This window comes from Elephas maximus, chromosome 23 (assembly GCF_024166365.1).
Source record: "Elephas maximus indicus isolate mEleMax1 chromosome 23, mEleMax1 primary haplotype, whole genome shotgun sequence".
Taxonomy (NCBI): Eukaryota; Metazoa; Chordata; class Mammalia; order Proboscidea; family Elephantidae; genus Elephas; species Elephas maximus.
The window spans coordinates 77,120,138-77,145,185 of record NC_064841.1 but is presented as its reverse complement, the minus strand read 5'-3'; the positions used below and the strand labels follow the sequence as shown (position 1 = coordinate 77,145,185).

The window sequence follows — 25,048 nt, the reverse complement described above, 5'->3', positions numbered from 1 at the left end:
ACTCTTTTACTTACTGTGCATCCAGTCTCATCACTTACTAACCACTACAAAAGAGCAGCAGCAGCAGCTGTCGTTTACTGAGCTCCCACTTTGTGCCAACACTGAACTTTACAAACCTTAACTTAATCCCACAAAACCTGCACAAGTCAGGTACTATTATCTCGAAAACTCTCAGGCCCTGAAGGGTAACTCACCCACGTCACAAAGCAGAGCAATGATGTTAAATCACGCACTTTCCACGCTCCCCCATTTATTAGCTATTAACTATAAACCACTTTTTCCACAAGCAGAATTAGAAAAACTGTGCCGCACAAATAGATACTTTTCAAATAAAGGAAAAATGTGCAAATAAAGTTATACTAGACTCATCTGACAAATCTTGCCACCACTACTTTCTCGCCACTCTTTCTGAGACTCTTTTTGACACTGTTTATAACATCTTAGCTGTTTGTATATGTCTCATCAGAGCATCTACATACTAAACCTGGTGCCATCGAGTCAATTCCGACTCATAATATAAAAACTAATCGTAAGTATAGAGACAGGAATCCACTGAAAGCCCCTTGAGGCAAGAACTGTATCCTTGTCTCCATAAAACCTAGCAGTCTCTATGCACAGCATCTTTTCGATACATTAATGTTGATTCACTGAACTAAGAATGACTGAGCAACACACTCGCTCAGAAAGAAAACTATGCCACATGTAGTACACCAAGTAAGATGGCATGAGCGCTCTGAAAGTAGACAATGTCTACTGGGAATACAATCTTCGGCATCACAGATTTTTCACAGCTATACCCCTGTGATATAAATCACAAACCGCAAAGCATTAGAAAGGGCTCTTTCAATTCCATAAGATGAATCAAAACAGCAACAAAAAGAGACGCTGAAGACCACTATTCTCCTTCAAATACTATAAATCTCTGATAATTAAAACACAAAAGTCAGTAAAACAATGTTAAACAATCACAGAAAAAATAAGGAAAATGATGCATTTTAAAACACTATTAGTACAAAAAAAAATAGAAATTACTTAATTCTACATGATGAGCTAAATCGCTCATACCGATAAAAATTAAACACAGCCTGCGTGAAATCTCAAACTTCAAGTTCTGACACTTAGCCCTAAAAAAGACAAAAAAGGTAACGAATTACATCTTAATATAAGTATACTTGCAACCATAAAAACTAACACGTTTGAGACATTTCTCTTTACATCTAGGACGTAATTTAGAATATAAGTATTTGTTTTAAATTGCTGATGTTATGACTGAATAGGATGCTAGCTTGTAATTACAGAGTCCCCTCGCCTCGCATCTCTGACGTGGAGGTAGGTAAAAGTCAATTCCACTTAATGAACACAATAGGATAAAATTTAAGTCCTAAAACAAGTGCCACTTCCCCAAGTTCACCTGGAGAACATACACGTAACTGTAGTGAGTACGTTTATTTCTGTGTCCTCCCTCTCATCTAAACCAAAACCTTCAGTCAGTTCTGCAGACATGCCAGACGTGAACACTCACCGCTTGGTTTGATCTCTCGGACGTAGTTGCTGGGGAACCAGCCAGTTCTGCCGTTGTGAGTGCCTTCCCACCAACCCCCTTCTTCCACTCTCGTGACGTGGATGATATCTCCTTTGGTGAAAGAAAGCTCGTCTTCATTTGTCTGCTGGAAATTAAACTTTGCTCTTACGACCAGCTGATTGTTGCTATTATCGGTCATGTCCTAAAAAGAAAGGCGGGGGAGGGTAATTCCATGAAGTATAGTCTAGTTCACTATACAATAATTAGATTATACTTTAATATTATAAATGTAGCTTAATTGGAAAAAAAATTCAAGCCACTGAGAAATGTGTAAACAGTTCTGTTTTTTCTCTCCCCAGTGCAAGTTGCCACCATTCCCATTCTACCCTGCAGGGGAGACCCTGATGGCCAGACGGGTCATCGCTGCCTCCTCATGCCTCCATGAACACACACGCGGCTTTCGTATATAGTTACATGGAATCATATTATACACGCTTCTCCCCAGTTTACTTTCCCAGCTCATATATCATGGTCGCTTTTCTGTCAGCACTGATACAGTTACTTCAGTCTTCAGGAACTACACAATACTACATCGCAGAGTACGCCGCGCGTTATTTCGCCAGTTCTCCGTTCATGGATTTTTAGGTTACTTCCAGCATTTTTCTATTACAAAACAATGTCACATCAAAAATAACTGTGCATCTATCTTTGAACACACCTGCAAGTGAGTCTGTAGGTTAAGTTCTGTTCAGAGGAGGTATATGACACATTTAAAATTTTAATACACATTTCTAAATTGCCCTCACTGTGGTAATGAACTGCCTTACGTGAGATAATTTAGCCTTTTGTTCTCAGTTCTGGACAGACAATCCCTGGAGTTTTCCTGGGAGATTTTATTACGTAAAACCTCTGGGCAGCACCTTACAACGTGTACAAATGAGCAGGGGCTACAGAGACCCCCATCCAGTCAGCTAACTTCAGGAAGAGAGGGCATCACGATACAGTCAATCAAGCACATTCATTAATGAGTCAACCAACCGTTGAGTCCGCAATGAGGCCCTAATCATGACTGTACGACGAAGCCCTGAAAAGGTTCTGAACACAGAAGTTCCTGGGGCTTCCTGGGTTGGCGAGATCATCCGTGCACGGGACAGGGTCAAAAAAAATTGGCACAGCAGTGTTTATGAAAATACATCACAGTGGGAGGGAGAGGTTGGCAGGCAAACGTAGAAGGGTTAGGGTCATCAGTGTAAAAATACGGTCAATGACAAATCAGGGATAACAGTAACTGACACCCTTACCCATTCCACACTGCTCATCTACTCTTCTTGTGCCATTCCAGCAGAGAACTAGAATTTTAGTCTCTGAGTTAGAGTGCAGGCACAGCTGAGGACAGAGAGACTACGAGAACATCTATATTGTGAGGCTGAAATTGTACGTCCTTCTCCTCCCACCTGCCTTCCCCCTCCGTGTTATACACACCAGGCAAGAGGTTAGAAATCTGTTACCCTTCTCCTTCTTTTAATATAACCAAAAAATCCAGTGCCGTCGAATCAAAGAAATGGCCCAGACTACCCCATATCCGTACCTTGCAATCTACAAGGATCACCAAGAAGCTAAGAAAAACATCTCATGAGTAGCAGAGAGCAAAGCATAAGGGATTAAAAAGAAACCTGAAAAAAAAAAAAAAAAGATTTCACATCTATGAAACAAAGGTGCTGTTAAGGCACGTGTACACATACACACACGATGGTAACGAGAAAAAAATGCAGAAGGAAAATAAAAACACTGTAGCAAAAATAAAAACACTCAAAAGAAGGGTTGGAAGATAAACAGAGAAAATGCCTCAAAAAAGAGAAAACGACACCTAGACGGTAAATAAAAATTTTAAGAAACTTACAGCAAATTCCAGCATCCAAATGAGAAGTTACAGAAAGTACAGAGCAAAAGGGAAGAAATCACTTATTTTCCAGAAATGAAGGACATGAAGCTACAGATTAAAAGGGACCACACCAAGATAATGCCAGACCCATACCAAGATGTATCACCAACCACAAATGTTGGACCCTTGGGGATAAAGAAAAGATCCCGCAGGTTTTCAAAGAGGAAAGAACAGGTTATGTACAATAATCAGAGTGAGAAGGACATCTAAGTCCAACCAGCAAAGCTGGAAGCTTTGGAGCAACAGAGAAATTCCATCCCTGGCAATCATGAAATAACTCATAGGAATCAACTGGACGGCAGCTAACAGCAACAATGAATACTGGATTTACCTGCCCATTATAAGCAACCATGGAAACCGGTCAAATTTATGAGGAAGCTATTTTCAGACAATGTACAACAAGCAGCAAAGGACTGTGATCACTGTAAGAGCAAAACAATAGATGTGTCCACTTTCTGCCTTGGGGCAATTTCCAACCAGAACTGCATGGAGTTAGGGCCCAAGCAGACAACAAAAGTGCCACTGAACTGAGGAGGCTAAGTCAGAGGCTGGGACTACGGAGCTGCTAGAATTTGTGGTGCAGGGCTCAAGAGAGGAGGAAACGCCTACAAGCAGGCGGAGAAGTCTGAGCGGGGCTACCAAGTGGGGGAATTCGACCAAAAGCTAGGGAACACATGAATAAGGTAAGGCTCTGTGAGGCCGAGCAGACAGCAGCTATCATGAGGCTAAGAGCTGAATGTAAACAGAGGTTGCAGGATGCTAGGAGTCAGTGAAATCCTTGACAAGAGGAACAAGGGCATTCTCAGAGAGATCCACAGGCACCCACTTGACACCTCAGACCTTGAAAGTGAAGGCCACGCTCTGCTACGGCCACGCCCTAAGGTTAAAGGCCAAAAAACAAAGAATAAAACATGTCCTGCCAGCATCAGGCGAATCTACCAGTAACTGAAATGACTTTAAGAACCAAATTCACCACCCTGAAAAAAAATAATTCAGGCTCCCTACTGTGAATCATCCAGAAGTATCCAGCATAAAATCAAAAAAGTTACAGAATACGTACAAAGAAGCACGGAGGGGTCACCCACATTCAAGACGGGAAAAGAGCGGTCAAGGCAAATAGACACAAAGACAATGAAGATGCTGAAATCAGCAAACAAAGACTTTAAAATAGCTATTTTAAATATGTTCTAAGACTTAACGGAAAAGATAAACCTAATGAGATCAAAGATGGGAATATTTGAGCATGAAAATAAAAATTATTTACACACACACAAAAAAACAAGTAAAATTTCTAGAGCTGAAAAGCATAATATCTAAAGGAAAAAAAATCACTAGATGGGCTTAATAGCAGATTAGATATTGCAGAAGAAAGGGTAACTGAACTTGAAGGAGATAAAAATTATTCAGTCAAAAGGACACAGGCAAAAACTTTTTTTTAAATTAACAGAGCCTCAGAAACCTGTGGGGACATGACAAACAACTGAGTCACAGAAAGAATGGTAGAAGGAAAAAAATTTTAACTTGCTGCAAATTTCTCAGTATTAGTGAAAAATATCCACACACAGACCCAAGAAGTTCAACAAACTCGAACAAAATAGATGCAAACGAGCTTACTAGGTACATCACAGTCAAATGGCTGAAAACCAAAAATAAAAATCAGCCCACGGGGGCGGGGGTAGGGGGATATACTTCAAATACAACAAAGCAGTAACGATGACAGCTACCTTCTCGGCGGGTACAGTGGAGGCCAGTACACAGCAGGATGCCATCTGTAACGCACTAAAGTAAAAAACTGTCAACCCAGGAATTCTATAGCCAACAAAAAATGTTCTTCAAAAGTAAGGATGACACATCGCAAGGTTGGCAACCAATGTCACAAAACAATATGTATATTAACTGTTTAATAAGAAATGACTTTGCTCTGTAAGCCTTCATCTAAAGCACAATTAAAAAGTAAAAAAAAAAAAACAACAACAAAAGCTGAGCAAATTCAATACCAGCATTGCTGCGCTACAATAAATGTTAAGGAAAAGTCCTGGAAGCTAAACAGAAATAATGTCAGATAAAAACTCAGATCTGCAGGACGTAATGAAGAGCACCAGAAACGGTAAACATGGGGGTACATATAAGTGACTTCTTTTATAATCTCGTAATTTACTTAAACGACAACAAACCGAAGCAACCCAAACGTCCCTCAAATGATGAAAGGATAAACATCCATACAACTGAATACCAAACCTGTTTCCATCAAGTCAATTCCAGCTCATAGCAGCTGCCCGTGGAGTAGAACTGCCCCTATAGGGTTTCCAGGTTGCTACATCTAGCTAAATTAACTTTTAGCTCCATAGGGCGACCATTAGTTGTTTATTCCTGTGTTAAAACAGAAAGTTGTTCTCCCCTAAAAACCCCTGAAAAATCAGATTATCTTTAGATTCATCTCTTACAGAAGTTCCATTTAAAATGTTATAGGAACATTTTACACAATAGCAAATAAATAGAAACAGCCAAAGTGCCCACCAATGGATGAACGGATAAGCAAACTATGGGGACACATACAATGGAATGCTGCTACACAACCATAAACATGGATGGACCTGGAGGGCATAATGCTAAGTGAAATAAATTCAAGCATATGAGGACAAATATCGTATGATCCTTCTTTTATAAGAAGACAAGAACAGATAACTATAGAGAGACCAACGTTCACTGGTGGTTACCAGGGAGAGGAGGGGGAGTGGGGAAAGTATGGTTTATATCATAAACACTAGCTATTTTTGGTGATGGCAAAGGTGGCAGTGAATGTGGATATAATGAGCACAGCACAACCAAGGTAAATATGAGTGAGCACATACAGATGGGTACAGGCAAACTGGTATACAGACAGGTACAAGTGTGTATGTAAGTGAGAAAAGACTGAAGTATCTATTAAAAAACCAAACCCACGGCTGTGGAGTCATTTCTCACTTATACTGACCCTATATAAAGTACGTGCAAATACAACCGTGTGGGTGCGGGCACACATATTCATTAAAGACACAAATACGGGCACTGCTCAGACATAACCAAACGTCTTCCAACAATGGTTTTCTGGGTTTGAAGGCTTAGGACCATAGTCTCATGGGACAACTCAACTCAGTCAACTGACATAACACAATTCACAAAAATCATGACCTGCATCCTAGTGAAGTGAGTAATGTGTGTGGGGTCTTAACTGCCCCGTAGGGTTTGCGAGGCTCTAAATAAATCTTTACGGAAGCAGACTGCCACATCTTCCTCCCGCGGAGCAGCTGGTAGGTTCAAACCGCTGACCTTTTTGGCTAGCACTTAACCACTGAGCCACCAGGGCTCTGCATACAAATGTGGCAGTGTGTAATTGGCTGTTATCACCCTTATCTGTGGAGCGCCGCTGGCCCAGTGGTTAACTGCTCAGCTGCTTACCAAATGGTCAGCAGTTCAAATCCACCAGCTGCTCCTCGGAAAGCCCACGGGGCAGTTCTACTCTGTCCTACAGGGTCACTATGTGCTGGAACTGACTTGATAGCCATGGGTTTGGGTTTTTATCCTTATCTGTAAGTTTATATGTTATGTTTCCAAAGGCACATAAAGATCAGATTAATAAAGATACTGATAATAAAAGGTAAAACAAACAAAAACTAAAAAAAAAGAGGTATTCGACCTACATCAGAACAGACTTACGACGGAGTCATCGGAACAGAGCCGTTATAAGTCAGGGGCTACCCGCGTGTTCATTACGCACAGCCTGTACACTCTCTGAGGATTCCTAAATGGGTTTTTCTTCACTTTTCGGGATGACTACTAACTCAAGTTTCCTTCCCTACCTTACTATCGGACTCTATAAAGCATTCTCTCCTTCAGAAAGAACAGCCTGACTTACTCAGTACTCTAGTCGTGTTTCTGTGAAGGAAGAAGCCACCTTCAGGTTCTTCAGCTTCTAATCATTCCTCCTTTGTACTTCTAAGTACTTTCACATGTGTATTTCTTATTCCCAAATTTCTGTATATTTGTATATGGCACGTAAGATGCTGTGCAAAAGTAACCAAGGAAATATTTTAAAGCATACATCTCTCTAGATTTATGAATCTTAAAATAAAGCCCCCCTAAAAAAAGAAAAAGTTCCTCAGAAAGCATTCACGAAGCATAGTATCTGCTCAATCTGGTAATAAGCAAATGCCAAACTAGATTAAAGGAAAAACGGAGGCAAAATCTGACTGTCCTCTACTTGTCAACACCACGTTAACAGAGGCACGCACTTCTTCCCGGATAAACAGACAACACTCACACCCCTCAAAACATACCTAACTTCAATACCCAAATATATCGCACTCACCAAACTCCGATACTGGCCCTGGAACGACTTTGAAGTCCGGCTGTGTGAAGGCTGGGATGCAAGGGAATCAAAAGACTTTATCCGATGAGACGAGGGCCGGGCACATACGGAATCACTTCCTAGGCCAATGTCTGAAAAGGTCACACACACAGGAAAAAGAAAGACTGAATATGCCTGATTCCACGCACCCTCACCACGCTTAGACTTTAAAAACAGGGCAGCCACAGAGGGACACACCAAAAAACCTCAACAAAGCAAGCCATTTACGCAGGAAACAAAGAGCAAATTCTTTGTCAACTGTATAAATGATTGCATTCATGCTCCGATTACCTTTCCAGAAATTATCTGGAGATAACTATTTACCAGTGCTTTTCTAGGATCATTTTTCAGAAGTTTAATCACTTAATATATTTACAAAGTATCGTACTTGTGAAATGTTTTATAATTGTTAACAGCTTCCCTTCACCTGGCAAAAAATAAGCCTCTCGATGACTAAGCAGAGAACAGCAAAGTACTCGTTCCCCAACGGCCCCACCATGACCATACATCCAGTTCTCCAAGGTTATGCTTCTTGCAGTAAATAAGGATTATCTTGCAACAAGAAAACATCCTCATTTAAAACCAATAGAATATCCTGTTTCTTTCAGTCAGAACCTTTTGAGTATCATTGCCTCAAAATGAAGGTAACGCAGGCTTTACTTACATCACATCGCTGTTGAAAGGGTCAAGGTAAACAGATACTTAAAGGCTTAATTCTCCGACTTCCCTTCATGAGTAGACACTCCACTTTGGCCAATCAACAAGTAAACATTGGCAAATTACTTCTCGGAAGTGATTTCATTTAAAAAAAAAAAAGTGTGGAAAAAAAAGTTTCCTAGGGAAATTGCTGTTCTAAAATGCATGTCCCCAGCAATGCCCTAAACTGACGTGGGAAGTCTTTCTATGAGAGCATTCTTATACTGATGATCTTTGGGTCAGGTTTTTCTAGCTGGCATTTTTGAATGGGCTCATGCAGTGTCTCATAAAATTTTAAATTAGTTGTCAACATTTACAAGTCTGAAGATTTCACAGAAAAACCCAGATTTCCAGTCTTTCTTTAAATGCTTAAGATACAGCACCACTGGGTCCCTATTCCCTCCTAGTTCACCCAGCCCGGAGCTGAGTAGGGGCTGCTACACACGGAGCTAATACGAATGTACTCTCTACTCACCCTTCTCACCTTTCTCCTTCACGCTCTCTCCTGGGAACTCTGAGTGTGCAAACTCTGTTTTAATACAATCTTGATATCCCAACACTCTTTAACTGCTATCAGGTTATGTCTAAAAGGCTTCATGTAATTCTAAGGTCCTGTTTAAGTACGTAAGTAATCTCCATTTCAGTATTTTCTGTTTCATAATGACAGTGGCTATGTGATTTTAACTAGCTTCATGCAATCTCAAGCGCAAAACCAGCTACAAAGGACATTTCATAAAGATTTTGCCCATATTCCCATAGTCACCATATCCCCATGGTTCTCTACAGACCCTAGCTTTCCAGGAAATTTCTTAAGTACAATAAAGGTATTCTAGGGACACCCTTGCTTCCCAATCACCAGTCTTTCTTCTGTCCATCTCTACACTTTGAGAATACAAATGCATTTTTGAATGACAGAATTAGAGGCAAAATGATGATGGAATTTTCTCAAGAAGGCCTGTAACAACCCCTGGAAGCAACAGTTGTAATTGTCTTGTTAAAACAGTTATTTGGAGTGGAGATGTAAGAAAACACAGTCATTTTCACCACACTGCAAAAACCGAAATTAAGAGCAAAAAGCCAATAAAATATAAAAGCAGAAAATTCCATCCACTTGAGATGACTCTTATTGTTTAAGAGCTGAGGGAAAAAAATACCAAGTTTATTTTATAACTTCAAAATATATCTCCATAAAGAACAATGCTACATAGCTTACTTCCAATATGGTGTTGTAAATATATAAGAAATATTTTAATGTAAGATGGTGATATGTACCCAAGAGATGTTTAGCCTTGGATCCTTTCAGTCTCTATTATTTAACTATAAAACACAGTACTTAAGCCGTATTCATGATATTGCCTAGTTTATAAATTAAAACTCATTACTTTTTCTTCCTATTCTCTTCTGACCACTGCTTTTGCTAATTAGCATCCCCACTTAAAATACAGGCAGAGAAAGCATCTAAGATGAAATTCAAATTCGTCATGTTTCCTTCTATAAAAGCAACCTCCAGAGAAGTGTTTGACGGGAGCAGAGAGGTCAAATTAAGAGTTATTTGTAAATTCATTTATCTACACTATCCCTCATCCTGTCTGCCACAGAGACCTGTATCAACGATATCTCATTCAAAGCTTTTAAGCAGAGATGCGTATTTAAGTAGGCTTTTGACAGAAAGCACGGGTGGTTATGAAATGTGAATCCACCATAATCCGTGCCTGAGCTCACAGTTTGTTTTTTTAATTGAACTTTAGGTGAAGTTTTACAGAACAAACTAGTTTCTTACCAGTTAGTACACACATTGTTCTATGACACCGGTTAACAACCCCATGACATGTCAACACTCTCCCTTCTCAACCCTGGGCTCCCTATTACCAGCTTTCCTGTTCCTGCCTGCCTTCCAGGCCCTGCCCCAGGCCTGGTGCGCCCCTTTAGTCCTGTTTTGTTCCATGGGCCTGTTCAATCTCTGCCTGAAGGGTCCTTCTCAACCCTGGGTTCCCTATTACCAGCTTTCCTGTTTCTTCCTGCCTTCCAGGCCCTGCCCCAGGGCTGGTGCGCCCCTTTAGTCTTGTTTTGTTCCACGGGCCTGTTCAATCTCTGGCTGAAGGGTCCTTCTCAACCCTGGGTTCCCTATTACCAGCTTTCCTGTTCCCACCTGCCTTCCCGTCCCTGCCCCAGGGCTGGTGCGCCCCTTTAGTCTTGTTTTGTTCCATGGGCCTGTTCAATCTCTGGCTGAAGGGTGAACCTCAGGAGTGACCTCATCTTTCCCTTGTGTCTTTAGTTTTCTTCATTCTTCCTTGCTCCCGAAGGAGTGGGACCAGTGGAGTGCCTAGATGGCCATCCAAAGATTAAGACCCCAGACGCTACTCACCAAAGTAGAATGTAGAACATATTCTTTACAAACTATGTTATGCCAATTGAACTAGATGTTCCCTGAGACCGTGGTCCCCACAGCCCTCAGCCCAGCAATTCGGTCCCTCAGGGAGCTTGGATCTATCTATGGAGCTACCATCACCTTGCCTTGTACAAGTTGATTTCACATATTTTTGTATTGAATTCCAATGTGATCTACTCCAAATATATTTCTCTTATCACCCACATCTTTACACAATTAATTTTCTTCCTTAGTATCTGTTCATTCATATTAAAGCTGTCATTTTTACAAGGTAGGAATATAGAGGTCAGCCTCATTGTCTAATTACCTTTGCAAAATGCCACAAACACTCATTTGCAAAACATCATTAAATGATGTGATGATTTTAGTTACTTAGATCTGCCTTTGTATACCTTCACTTTAAATATTTAATCACTCCTCTCCATTCATTCCCTTCTCCTGGATTTGGACCCTCACAATTTTCCTATACCTTGCTCACATAGGTTCTAATTTAATGTTACTTCCTAGGTGCTTTCATATAAGCAGGTCTACAAGGTTTTCAATGTGAAACCTTAGAAAGCCAAGCTGTGGAAACTTAGCCATGCCCAAGCGTCTGCCTGGGGAGACAGGGGCAGTAACAGCCTATCTGAAAGCACACCGTGAGACTGGAGGTAGCTCCGGATGGTGTTCTCCACCGACCAAGGCCTCACTTCCGGTTCTTCAACAGCTGGAAGCACCAGCATTTCCCTTTGCCCACTACGTCTCACCCAGTTAGTCAGGCAGTGGTGTAGCTCTTACAAAATGTGTGTTGTCAGATGGACTACAGGCAGTCCCTGCCCCACAGAGACGGATTACCAGAGCCAGGGATTATAACCCAGAAGTGATCACATCTGAAGGGCCAAGACGAAACTGAGAAGAGAGTCTTATAAAGTTTTCTGTCAAAAAAAAAAAATCTTAAATTCTCTTCAGTTTCCTTCACAAATCTGAAGTTTAAAATCTGTAAATGGGGGGGGAGGGGGGAGACATTTTAAAATAAAAAAGCTAAGTACAGTTCCTTCTTTTTGAGTCACACAGTGACCCAAGACACAATTCCTCAGAGACCCCACAGGAACAGCCAAGGACTCCTCTCAGACTACCTCAGCATAGCTAAGGACTACAGAAAAACTCCTCACCTCATGGCAGTCTTAGAGCCTGTGGAAGGGGGCAAATTGGGTCTCCCAGTCTCCACCCCCACCTCTCTCCATTTAGGCCACAACTGAGGCTGCAGAACACTTCCAACCACAATGGTTGGCCATTGTGGCCTCAGGTGGCCTCAGGGGTCTCAGGAAATTCTCCACTGGGGAGATGTTTACTTTAGAGCAGCCATTCCCTAGCCACACCCTAGGTCAGGATCTCACCTCCAAGCATACTGCTCATTGGATAGAAATTCTTAATTACCATAAAAACCCAGAGAAAGGCACTTCTACCTCTAAGATGACCCAGGAGTGTTCCCATGTGGACAAAGCATTGCTACTCTGCTATGCTTTCAGGGGAGAAACGTCTGTGCCCACAGAAAGTTAGCACATCTGAGACCCATCACAGGCCCTCGAGAGAAAGGCTGGTTCTAATGGGGGGAAAAATAGCAAAAGGAACAATTAAAAATTTACCGCAACAAAAGCTTACTTCTTAAATTCAGTAATGATTAGTTTCCCTTGCTAATAGAAAAATAAGTGTTTTCTCCCTTGTCTTCCCACCCCCTCAAGTTCAATAAAAAACAGAATCTTACCTGCTGTTACTTTATTTAGAGTCACTAAGGAACTGAGGACCTTGTTAAAATTCTGCCCCTGATACAAATCATTTGCATCAAACGTCTGAAAGGAAAAATTAAACAAGCAAAATTAGTAGAGTCTTAAGATGGATGTAGGATAAAGTAAGCTTCCCCACTCTGCATCCCGCTTTGGAGAGTGGCGTCTGGGGTCTTAAACGTTAGTAAGTGGCCATCTAGGATGCATCAATTGGTCTCAACCCACCTGGAGCGAAGGAGGATGAAGAACACCAAAGACACAAGGTAATTATGAGCCCAAGAGACAGAAAGGGCCACATAAACCAGAGAATACATCAGCCTGAGACCAGAAGAACTAGATGGTGCCCGGCTACAACCAATGACTGCCCTGACAGGGAACACAACAGAGAGCCCCCGGGGGAGCAGGAGAGCAGTGGGATGCAGACCCCAAATTCTCATAAGAAGACCAGACTTAGTGGTCTGACTGAGACTAGAAGGGCCCCAGTGGTCACGGCCCCCAGACCTTCTGTTGGCCCAAGACAGGAACCATTCCCAAAGCCAACTCTTCAGACAGGGATTGGACTGGACAATGGGATAGAAAATGATCCTGGTTAAGAATGAGCTTCTTGAATCAAGTAGACACTTGAGACTATGTTGGCATCTCCTGTCTACAGGGGAGATGAGAGGGCAGAGAGGGTTAGAAGCTGGCGGAAGAGACATGAAAAGAGAGAGCAGAGGGAAGGAATGTGCTGTCTCATTGGGGGAGAGCAACTAGGAGTATATAGCAAGGTGTATATAAATTTTGGTATGAGAGACTGACTGGATTTGTAAACTTTTACTTAAAACACAATTTAAAAAATTTAAGTTCCCCCACAATGTGAGGATGCATGTATATAGGATTCTCAGTCGAAAATTATAAAGACGAAGGCACAGTCTGACAAAGTGAGGCCGAGTGAGCTCAGCTTCACAGTCTTGGGATAATGAGTTCCAGAAATGTCTTTTTATGCATATTTTAATCCTTGGCCTTGGACGAGCTTCCTAACCACCAGCTTCCCACCTCTGCTCCCCCATCTTTATAACCTGAAGCATGAGCTTTTATAGGTTATGAAGCCTAAGTGCTGCTGGCACCCATAAATGCTCAGGGGTTAGTCTGGCAATCCTTTCTCTTTAGATTAGGGCAGAGGCCGCCCACACACATAACAGGGGCTTCTTTTCTATTCACAGAAAAGGTAAAGTGACTCCATTCCAACGCTAGTAACCAGTTTACTGATTTTCATTGTTCTGAATTCCTCTACCCCTTTTTGACAACCAGGAATGACTTCCTAGGGTCCTTTATTCTGAAAATCCAAAATCCTTCATGTGACCTTGCAAAGCCTTCCACAGTCTGGTCCCTGGCTTCTCCAGGTCTTTCCACCACCTGTGTCCGTCACTGGGTGCTCTACACCTTTACCTTTTTTCTATTCTGCTAACTCACCATGCCTCTTAAACAGATCTCGCCAGTGGTTCCCTTCTCGCTCTCTTCCTGGCTCTCCCTCCCTCATATGCCTTCCTGTCTCTTACTCATCTCACTTCCTGACAGAACACTTCCTTGATAGCCTTGCTTCCCCCACCAGAGGAGACTAGGTCTCGCTGGCAGATTTATCACTATTGTAATTTTATGTTCATTACCTGTGTTCCACCACAGACAGGAGGGCAGTGAGCAAGGCTTATTTACCACACTGCATCTCCCAACACCTGGCAAAATGGCTGGCACACAGTAAAAACACTAATGTTTGTTGAATGAATAAGTAAACCAATCCATCCTGTGAATGCTAAAACTTTACTGTTAAGTGGAATTCTCAAAAAGAGAAGAAAAGCCATTCCAAAGCTGGATAATTAGTGCTATCTTACTCAAAAATCATTTTAAGCTAACAGTCTTCTGTCTGTAATTTCTGAAATGAGTAAAAATAGACATGAGCTATGTTTTAAACGTAGTAAAGCGTGACTAAACAAAAAAAGGAAATTTAGAAGTTGTAAACTACCTCAAGAAAGGCGATCAAATCACCGAGAGTCAAAAAAGGAGCCAAAACAGTTCACTTTTTAGAAGTTCAAAGAGAAAATTAAGTAGAACCATAAACTAAAAACGTTAAGACTATATCTAAGCATTCTATAGACATTTACTGATACCAGATCTAACACAGATGAAGTACAAAGTCTAACTAACCGATTTGATCAGGCAGGTCCTTCCTGCAGAAAGAACTACCTCTTATAAAATAGACGACAGTCTTTAGAATCAGCTTATAATAACCAAAGTCCAAACCAAACCCACTGCCATCGAGTCAATTCCAACTCAGAGCGACCCTACAGGACAGAGTAGGGTTGCCCCACAGGGTTCTGAGGAGCAGCCGATGGATCCGAACTGCCAACCTTTTGGTTAGCAGCCAAGTTCTTAACCACTGAATCATCTTATGATACGGAATTTAATTCATTTGTTCTAATATCTATTATTAAGAAGAAATTCCAACTCAACTGAGAGCACTACTTTTTTAAATGACAAATATAGGTTAAAATGCTGTAAAAAATTAAACGTATTAATCTTATTCGGCCTCCGCTTACATATACATGTAATATAAAAGATTCCTAAACTGTAAAATACTGGATGTCTCTTTCAGCTCTGAAGTTCTAAACCTAAGAGCTTGGAAAATTCAAAGTCACGGTATTCTACAAAAAAGCACATATATGAGATTCTACTAACCTTCATTGTGGCAAGAAGCGAGTCACAAAACCCAGAATAACAGGATGTGAAAAACATCAAGTTTCCTGTTATTCCAGAACTATGTATCTTTCTTACTTGGATACTAGGAAGCATTTAATTGGTCAAAACTGCCCACCAATGGGCTTCAATATGACCTAAGAACTTAAATGAATATGCATATACACCACATTACTTAACAGGAAGCTAAACAATGAGATAAGACAAGTGTTTGCCACTTGGGGGAAAAAAATGCATATTCTTTGCCAGTAAAATGTTTTGACTAAAAGCTCTTCTCTAGAAGAAGTAGGAATCTATTCCACAAAATGAAAAAACAAAAATCTTAGGAGTACAAAGAAAGCTTTTACTATGGGAATAAGATGAAAGTCTCATTAGACCTGTACAGAACTACTGCTGCAAAAAACAAGTCAATGTGTAAGAGAATTATCAAGACACTGAACAAGCTAGGCTGTCTGCTAGGGCTAGGACAAAATAAATGTGTAGTCTTACAAAGAGCGAATCCTACCCTCCAGCCTTTCCTCTCATCCCGTGTCTGGTACTGAGATGGTGGTGGGTGCTTTAAAGAGCAGCAGAGTCTGACTTGTGGCAACAGAAGTAAGGAAACAGGACGGAATCGGAAGTCATATTCTGTCGTCTCCAAGCCTGCCTGAAACAGGAGGGAAGGAAGCGGACGTCATATTATGTTGTCTCCAAGCCTGCCTTCAGGTTCCCTCTGAAGCAGTGACTCTCAACATGAGTAGCACATCAGAATCTCCTGAGAGAACAGTTAAAATTCCAGACCAGTTAAATCAGAATCTCTAAGAAAAGGAACCAAAAAACAAAACCCGCTGCTGTCGAGTCGATGCCAACTCACAGCGACCCTATAGGACAGAGCAGAACTGCCCCATCGGGTTTCCCAGGAGCACCAGGTGGATTCAAACTGCCGACCTTTTGGTTGGCAGCCGTAGCTCTTAGCCACTATGCTACCAGGGTTTCCAAGAAAAGGAACCAGGCACTAAAAACTCTCCAAGGGACTTCAAAGTGCAGCCAAGGTTGAGAAGCACTTCCCTGGAGTGATGGTAAGGGTCCTTATGAATCGTACACACTGATGGTAGGTTCACAAAAGCAAGAATGGACACACCACCCCTTATAAGCACAGTACTATGGGGAGAGGGGAGCCCTGGTGGCGCAGTGGTCAAGAGCTCGGCTGCTAACCAAAAGGCTGGCAGTTTGAATTCATCAGATGCTCCCTCGTAACGCTACAGAGCAGCTCTACCCTGTCCTGTAGGGTGGCTGCGAGTCAGAATCAACTCCACAGCAAGGGGTCAACTACAGGGAGAGGGCTGGTTACATACAAGAGGAAGAAGCACTGAATACCCAACAGCTTTCAGAATCTATCCATTTGGAAACTCACCCTTACCTGTACAGTTATATCAATTACATGTACAGTGGAATCATCCTATGTTCCCAAAATAAAATTATCTTAACAGTTTTCCACCAAAGAACTCCTAACAGTATTTCATTTGTTATTTATAGTATATTTTTAATATTTTGCTTTTAATAGAAGCAAAACTACATAAGGAAACATATAACAAACACCCAACAACGCAGAGCATTCTGCAGTTCTGAGTAGGACCCAAAAACACTTCCTGAAGTTTCTACCGTCTCCACCAAGGGAAAGACACGGAAAGCTGAACTAACACGAGCCGCACACGGTGTGAAGGAGGCAGGATGGGGCTGTAAAAAGGGCAAAGCCTGTACAGTTAAACACTTCCAAATTTAAGTTCTGCCACCTGTTTGTCAGAACTTAGATCGTCTACTTAACTGCTCCGAGCCTCCGGTTCCTCATCCTTAAAATAGAAACAATAACACCCATTTCATACTGTTAATGTGAAGAACAAGTGTGATACTGATGATGACAGGAACAACGGTAGGGTTAGCAGCCTGCAACTGCCACGTACCCTCAGAAAAGGAAATCTTGGATATGAAGTCTCAAGGTTCCCTGTAAAAACTAACCTACTCATAACTATGTTCTTCCTACCCCCCCAAAAAACTTGGTTTTAAAAAACACAAAAAAAACCCTCAATTTCACTGAACATACAGAAAAACCATCTACTTTACATAAAGTTCAATCATCTCATTTTACAGACGAAGAAAATGAAGCCAAAAGTAAAACGACTTTTTCAACTCTTGAGTCACCAGGATTTATGCTATGCCATTATATTTGTATCCTGTTTATAATCCCATTAATAAACAATTGAAGTCTATCTGTTAACAAAACTGGAGGAGGGAGAATGAGAGAACAAGTTCATTTTGGATTCTTCTAGGTTTTTATTTTACTGGAAGAAGGAAGCACCTCTCTGATCACAACCCATCCACAAAGCCCTCACTCTTCTCCCACCAGAAGGCTGACATGATCAAGAAAAATCTACAGGTTCACTTCCAAATGATCTGCATTGGCAATGGGCCAGGGTGGCGGTTATTTGACAGTTCTGAACTCTGCATGTGAATGAGCACTTTACAAGAAAGCCAGACATGCAGACAGCAGGAACACCACCATTTCTTCCTTAAGAAGAAGAGTGGTGACGACAGGAGAGGCATCAAAGAAACTCAGGCTTCAAGTCTTTCACACTGTTTGCAAAAACTGTTTCTCAGGTACCTGAATTGCAGGTGGCATTATTTCGGAAAAATATCAGGCCTTATATAAAATATACCAATACGCGTTTAAACAGAGAAAGGGTACAAAGTGCCAGGCTAAGACTAAAAATAAAGGAAGTGAGACAGAAATTATCAGAGAAAGACTTCTGCAGTACTCAGTAACCATCAGAATATTCGAGCGTTCTGGCTCAGCAACGAAGAGGACTTTCACACAATCTTGTGAAGGAAGGGCTGGCTACAGGTGTGAGTTACGTGCAGCTTCTAAAGGGAAGGAGAAGCTACAGATCTAGAAAATAACGTGATCCACAGTGACCAACAACAAGAGGCTCTCTTCTGACTGATTTCTGATCACCACTGATATTTAAAACTAACTGAACTCTGCCCCCTACTCAAAACAGATAAAAATGTCTGCAATACTTCATTCATGTTCTTCCTTACTTTGCCTTCACTTATACAGTCACTGAGCACCTATTAAAAAGCCAGACACTCGTTCTCTTCAACAGATCAGTGCCACGGAAAACCAGGCTGTTCTAGATTTTGAAAGATTTAAGAAACAACCAGATACAACAAACGGTTCTAGACTGAATTCTGTTTTGGAGAAATCAGCTATAAATGACATTGTTTGGCAACTGGAGGAATCTGAATACAGACTAAAATTGTTAGGTATGACGTTATTTTGGCTACGTAAGAAAATGTTCTTATTTTTGAAAAGATGCATTCTGAAGTACTTAGGGGTGGAATGTCATGATAAATATTTTAAAAACTATTTGCCACTGAGTTCATTTATGACTCGTGGCAACCCCATGTGTTCCAGTGTAGAACTGTGGGCACAGGATTTCCAGTGGCTGTGACCTTTCGGAGGCAGACAGCAGGACTTCCTTCTGAGGTACCTCTCTCTGGGTGGACTTGAACAGCCAACCTTTCAGTTAGCAGCTCAGTGTGTTAACCATCTGTACCACCTTGCTACTCCAATGGAGTTGTTTATTAACATCGCAAAATCTAACAAGAGCTGACTAATACATCCATATTTTATATTTTCCCCAACAGAACTTAAAAAGGAGAGAGTACATCTCCAAAACAAATACGTATATACATTAATAACTAAGTGTGGTGCAATGGATCGTATTTATATGGCTTTCTTGTCATGGTCTTATAACTCCCACCAAATGAGTGGGTGGGACTATGCAAATAAGGTGCTATGCCCCCCCCCCACACACACACAGCTTGCTAACAATGCAAATAAAGTACACAACTCCTTGTGGGGGGGAGACTATGCAAGTAAGGTGTGTGGAATCCTAACGAGAGGATCGGTCGATTTTGCCATCCGGCAGGCTTAAAATAAGCCATCCCAGAGACAGAAAAGGGGGGCCTTGCTACCACCAAGAAAGAAGAGCTGGGGGCAGAGAGTGTCCTTTGGACCCGGGGTCCCTAGGCTGAGAACCTCACAGACCCAGGAGACAGCTGTAAACCAGAGACAGCACAAGACGGCATGAAACAATGGCAAGCGTGGCCCAGAAACGGCAGGTGCAGAACCAGATCCGCAGGAGACAGCAGAGTGGGCTTCCGGGCCCAACAGCAAGAAAGCTGAGCGCCTTCAGGAAAGAGGCTTGCTGACAGAGTATCTCCGGCGGGCGGTCGGCAGAACCAGGCTCGCCAACCCACGGAACAAGCAAGAGGGCTGAGCGCCTTCGGGCCAAGGCTTCCTGATGGGGTAGGGATGCCCCTGAGCACTTACTGGTGTTGTTAAAGAACTCTGCAACACTTCCCCAAAGAGGACAGAGGCAATGCAAAAAGGCCAAGAGCCAGAAAGAGGGCTGCCTACAGGCACGGCTGTGAAGAAGCTGTCCTGATCGAACAACTGTATCCTGAGTCATTTCTGATCCTGAGTTGTACCCTGTTACTTCCCCCAAAAAACCCATAATCACAAATTTACTGTGAGTTCTGTGTGGCCATTGCAACAAATTATTAAACCCAGCAGAGACATAAAGTACTGTGGCTGGGACAGCTGGTATCAAGACTGGTAAAAAGGCTGGAGAGAGGAGGCATGTCTGACCTCTGCCTCATAGGAATCAGCCTTGGGCTGATGCGGGTAATGATTCTCTCTCCTGCCCCTTGTGACGCTGGCGGAGGAGGTCAGACACTCCATCATCGCGCCATTTTCTCACTAAGTGAAGTGGTCAGTCATTCAGAGTAAGGCTATTTTAACACTTGATGGTAGACGTTAGTATCCCTCAGTTGGCTGAGACAGATACAGAATTCTCTGCTCTTCAAAATAAAAAAGACTACTCCCAACAAAGTGCTTACCACTCCATACCAAACAAGTTTTCCCTTCTTTCCCAATATATTTTAAACACAATGTGACAAAAATGTGGCAGTCTGCTCCAGTAAACGTTACAGCCTTGGAAACTCTACGGAGCAGTTCTACACTGTCCTATAGGGTCGCCATGGGTCGGAATCAATGTAACAGCACCAGATGTGGGTTTGGTTTGCTAGTTATGTATTTCTACGAGCAAACTGCTCTAGAACTTAGTGTCTAAAAACAACACACATTTATTATCTCACAGTATCTGTGTTTCAGCGTTTCTGCAGCGACTTAGTTTGCTTCAGGGTCGCTCACAAGTTTGCAATCAAGACTATCACCTGGAGCTACAGTCATCTGTAGGCTTGACTGAGGCTGAGACCTATTTCCAAGACGGCTCAATCACATGGCTGTTGGCAGCAGGCCTCAGTCCCTCCTTACATGTCGCCATAACATGGATGATGGCTTCCCACAGAATGAGTGATCCAAGAGAGAGCAAGCAAGAAGGAAACTACAATGCCTTTACAATCCAGTACCAAAAGTCACACACACCATATTCCATTCATTAGAAGTGAGACATTAGCCCAAATCACACTCAAGGGAATGAGAACAAGACTCTGCTTTTTGAAAGGAGGAATATCAAAAAATGTGAAGACATTATTTCTTCAAACCACCAGAGTACCTACCCACTATTTAAATCCTACCGTCATGTCCTACCTTTTTCTCGTCAAATTGAGTTCCCACACTTTCTAATTAGATATGTGAGATACTGTACCCATCACAGTGTTAACACAACCTCTTACAGAGAAAGGGGCCAGTCTCCCAGGTAACAAGAAGTCATCTCAATCTTAGTGACACTCTGGAAGGCTCCCCTAACGCGGCCCAAATAGTAGTGAGTTTGTCCCATTCTAACTTCCAAATTAACGGTAAGTACTGAAAATCAGGACTATCTTATACACCATATAGCAAAAATAGAAAAGCAAACTTTATATAACCAAATAGACTGTGTTATACATCATATAGCGAAGGTCTTATTAGTCAGGAAACTTCCGCTTGCAAGCAAGTGAAACCCAACTCAAACTGAATTAAACCAAAAGAAGAAATCACTGGTTCACGTAACAAAAGTCAGGAAATGTACGTGCTTCAAGAATGGCAAGTGCCACATGCTCAAAAACAGGAAACTTCCTGTGGCCATCTCGGTGCTCTGCTTTCTTCAGTGTGGGCTACAACTTCAGGCATGTTCTCCTTCAGGACGGCTACCAGCAGCCCCAGGCCTATACAGCCCAGCACTTCAGCAACCTTGGCTGCACATCGCTGACCCAGCTTGAGTCACATCTGTCACGTCCATCACGTGAACCAATTATGTGGCCAGTGAAGGAGAGCTGTACAAGTGGCAAACAATTATGCACACAGTATTCTGGCCAAATCAGTCACGTATAGGCAATTCTGGCATCTGGTACACCTGCCGACACGCATGTAACTTACAGTGCAAAGATTAAAACAGCCCATGTGTAACCGCCTGACATTACTGCAGCACTAGGGTGACACAAATGCAAACAAATGGGATCCGATACAAAACGATTCGTCTGTAGTTACCTCTACAGTATCACAACTGCTTTCACACACACCTCCTTCCCCAGTACCCTCAGCGACGAGCCACGGCAACCTGGGCCAATCGCAGAAACTCAGAGATATCACAAACCACCACAGCCAACTCTGTACCACCTTGAGATAGTGATATAAAAGCAATAATAGAGCAATTAACACCTAAATAATGTCACTGGCAATCACACCTCTAGGTACGCCCAAAGTGACAATGCCAGGGAATACACAAGAAAGGCCTACTTTTCCTTTTCCCTCACTTTTCATCTCAATACTAAGAGAGAAACCCCGACAATGTAACACCGATAGCACACCTTCTCAACTCCTTGTAGCTTTAATATTCTAAATGCAGCTGGTCACGTCAGTTCCACCAATGAGTTTAAGAAGAAACTATTTTTGACACAAGAAATTTTTACTTCTGGAACAGTTTGGGAGTGAGGTTTTCTAAGTTTAAAAATATAATTCTGTCCCATCACACTGTCAAATGGAATTTGTGATTTTAGAACAAGAGCGAGTAAAAACGAATCTTAAATAAGTTGTGCTATTTAAGTTCAAAGCAAATGGTCCACGCTGTCAGGGACTGTGAGAAGCAGAGTTTGTGCCTTCCTGGCTTGTGTAAACTGTGTACTTAATTCCACCCATTCCTACACCCCAGGGAAAAGATTATGTCTGATGATGGAATCTACAACACATCGCACTTTCAGCCAATACGCCCCTAAACAGTTTTTTCCAGTTTAAAATGGGAAATAAATTTTATACAATTTTAGGCATTCCACTGTCTCAACACTCAAAGCACTAGGACAGGAAACACTTCTATGAAAAAGAAACCCAACCCCTGCGGAGCTGATTCTGACTTACAGCAATCCTACAGGACAGAGCAGAACAGCCCCACAGGGTTTCCAAGGCTGTAAATTTTTATAGAAGCACAGTTTTGTCCTGTTGAGCGGCTGATGGGTTTGAACCACCAAGCTCTGGGTTAAGGGCTGAGCGCTTTTAACTACTGTGCAACCAGGGCTCCTGAAAAAGAAATAACAACCAAATATTTCAGATATAGCTTCCAGGAAGGGCAAGGATTGGCGGGGTTGGGGGAGGAGGGGAGGGCAGCCAAGAGCAAAGTAATGAGAAGGCAAGAAAACTGATTTAATAAAAGTTCTGGTAACTCTTCATTCACCAGTCTAGGGCCATTCGGCAAAAAAGAAAAGAAAAAAAAAAGACACAGCTAGGGAAGATGAAGCATAAGCAGGCAGGAAAAAAAAAATCTGTTGAGGACCACCATGTGTCATACCATCTGTGTACAGCCTTTAACCCTCACAATAGTTGGGTATCATGATACCCAACTATTGTGAGGGTTAAAGGTTAATTTTATTCTATAGATGGACAAGATCAGGCTCAAAAGACTGTTTGACAAAGTCTACAAAGACAGAACAAGGATCTGGACGGAGGTGAGTCTGGCCCAAGTTTTATCCGCTACACCACACTGCTTGCATTGCTTCCCAAACCTGCCACCTTCAGCCAGGAGAAGGAAAGGTGAAACGGTGTGTAAAGAGGAGCCAGGCTTGCCACTGGAGAGTGGGGTGCCAGCACGGTTACCACACGCAGGCTGGGTGCAGCAGCCCGAAGAGAGAGAAGTGCCTTCCGCCACAAGACAAGGCATAGGCTCGGCATTCCCACCAATCTTCCTACCCTTGTTCACTCAAGTTTTATATCCAAGTGCTAACAATACAAGCCTGCTAAGCAACTGTCTTCTATCACCAGAATTCAGACACTTACTGCAAATGATCAAAAGAACACGAGCAAGTATGCTACACCTTCTTGGGCTAACAAGAGATGCAGTGTTAACATTCAGAACAAGTAAAGACAAATACACTACATAAACCATAAACTCAAAGGCAAGTAGTTACAAACGTTCAAGACTTGAGAAACGCGTTTCGAGGTGGTGGACTGAAAACATGTATTTGTCTTCCACTGCTTCAAGGTTCCACGGAAACAACAGAAAAGAAAGGTTTTAAAAAATAATAAAGAAGAAATCCATAGCTGTGATTAAAAAAAAAAAAAAAGAGGGAAGATGCTACCAGCAGTCTGAAAAGTTTTAGAAAATCCTTGAAGATAATAAGTAGTTGGAATCTGACTGACCGAGAAATCAGAGCAGTCCATGATAAGGCAGCTGAGAGCAGTTCTGAGAGAACCCTAGAGGACTACCAAGGCAAGAATCACCAAACACAAAGAACAGGGATAAGAAATGCACCTTAATGTGTTAATGAGTTACAGCACAACACGAGGTCAAGCCCCTTCCTCTGGGATATAGAGCCCAGCACCCAAGACCCTCTCTCTAAAGAAGAGGAGGCTGCCCGCACTGGACTCCCGGTGTGAGTGATGAACCTGAGGCGCTCCAAAACCTCAGGAGACACCAAGAGGAAAAGGCAGGAAAGGAAATCCTACCCAAAAATGAAATTCCCAAAGAGCTTTACCACTGGAATAAAGCCTCTTTTCGTTCCATATTTACAGTGGGACATGGGAAATGCAGCACAGACGAAGATCTAATTGTTTAATTCTTTTCAACAAGGCTTTTCTGCCTGCTCTTAGCCACCAGCCACACAGCCTACAATGAAACTTTCCTGTGGCCAGTCTCCCACTCATCCAAGGGAGAAGCTTACTACTGGATCTCTGTAACTGTACATGTCAGCTACTAATATTAATTAACGGGCCCTTTTTCCATAAATACAAATAACCAACCAAGGTCACACATGACAGAAAAAAATACTATAAAAGAGAACCACCGACTGCCTGTTCCAAACAAGATAGCGGAGAAAGACTTGTCCTCATTTCTCCACCTTGCTGGTGGTAATTGCGACGGAGTTCTCCAGCTGTTGTGGTTGTTGTCATCAGGTGCTGTTAAGTCAGCTCCAGGCTCATAGCAACTGTATGTACGATGGAACGAAACACCACCCGGTCCTGTGCCATGCTCACAATCATTATGTTTGAGCCAGCTGTTGCAGCCACTGTTTCATCCATCTTGTTGAGGGTCTTCCTCTTTTTCACTGATCCCGCTATCTTACCAAATATGATGTCCTTCTCCAGGGA

The 25,048-nt window shown here is 42.2% G+C and overlaps 1 protein-coding gene across 10 annotated transcripts in view; it reads right to left on the bottom strand.

The window, feature by feature from the left end:
• ARHGEF7 (Rho guanine nucleotide exchange factor 7) overlaps window positions 1–25,048 on the bottom strand; it is a 205,130-nt gene that overhangs the window by 84,212 nt on the left and 95,870 nt on the right. For 3 of the 10 annotated variants that reach the window (XM_049867651.1, XM_049867652.1, XM_049867656.1), the window contains 4 exons: window positions 15,935–16,075; window positions 12,681–12,765; window positions 7,813–7,943; window positions 1,523–1,724 (listed from right to left, as the gene is read on the bottom strand). In XM_049867651.1, the coding sequence (XP_049723608.1) occupies window positions 1,523–1,724; window positions 7,813–7,943; window positions 12,681–12,765; window positions 15,935–16,075 (559 nt within the window). Of the gene's footprint in view, window positions 1–1,522; window positions 1,725–7,812; window positions 7,944–12,680; window positions 12,766–15,411; window positions 15,625–15,934; window positions 16,076–19,801; window positions 19,937–25,048 lie in introns of those variants that run through there. The other 7 variants (XM_049867657.1, XM_049867660.1, XM_049867655.1 and 4 more) reach the window with 5 other exon arrangements.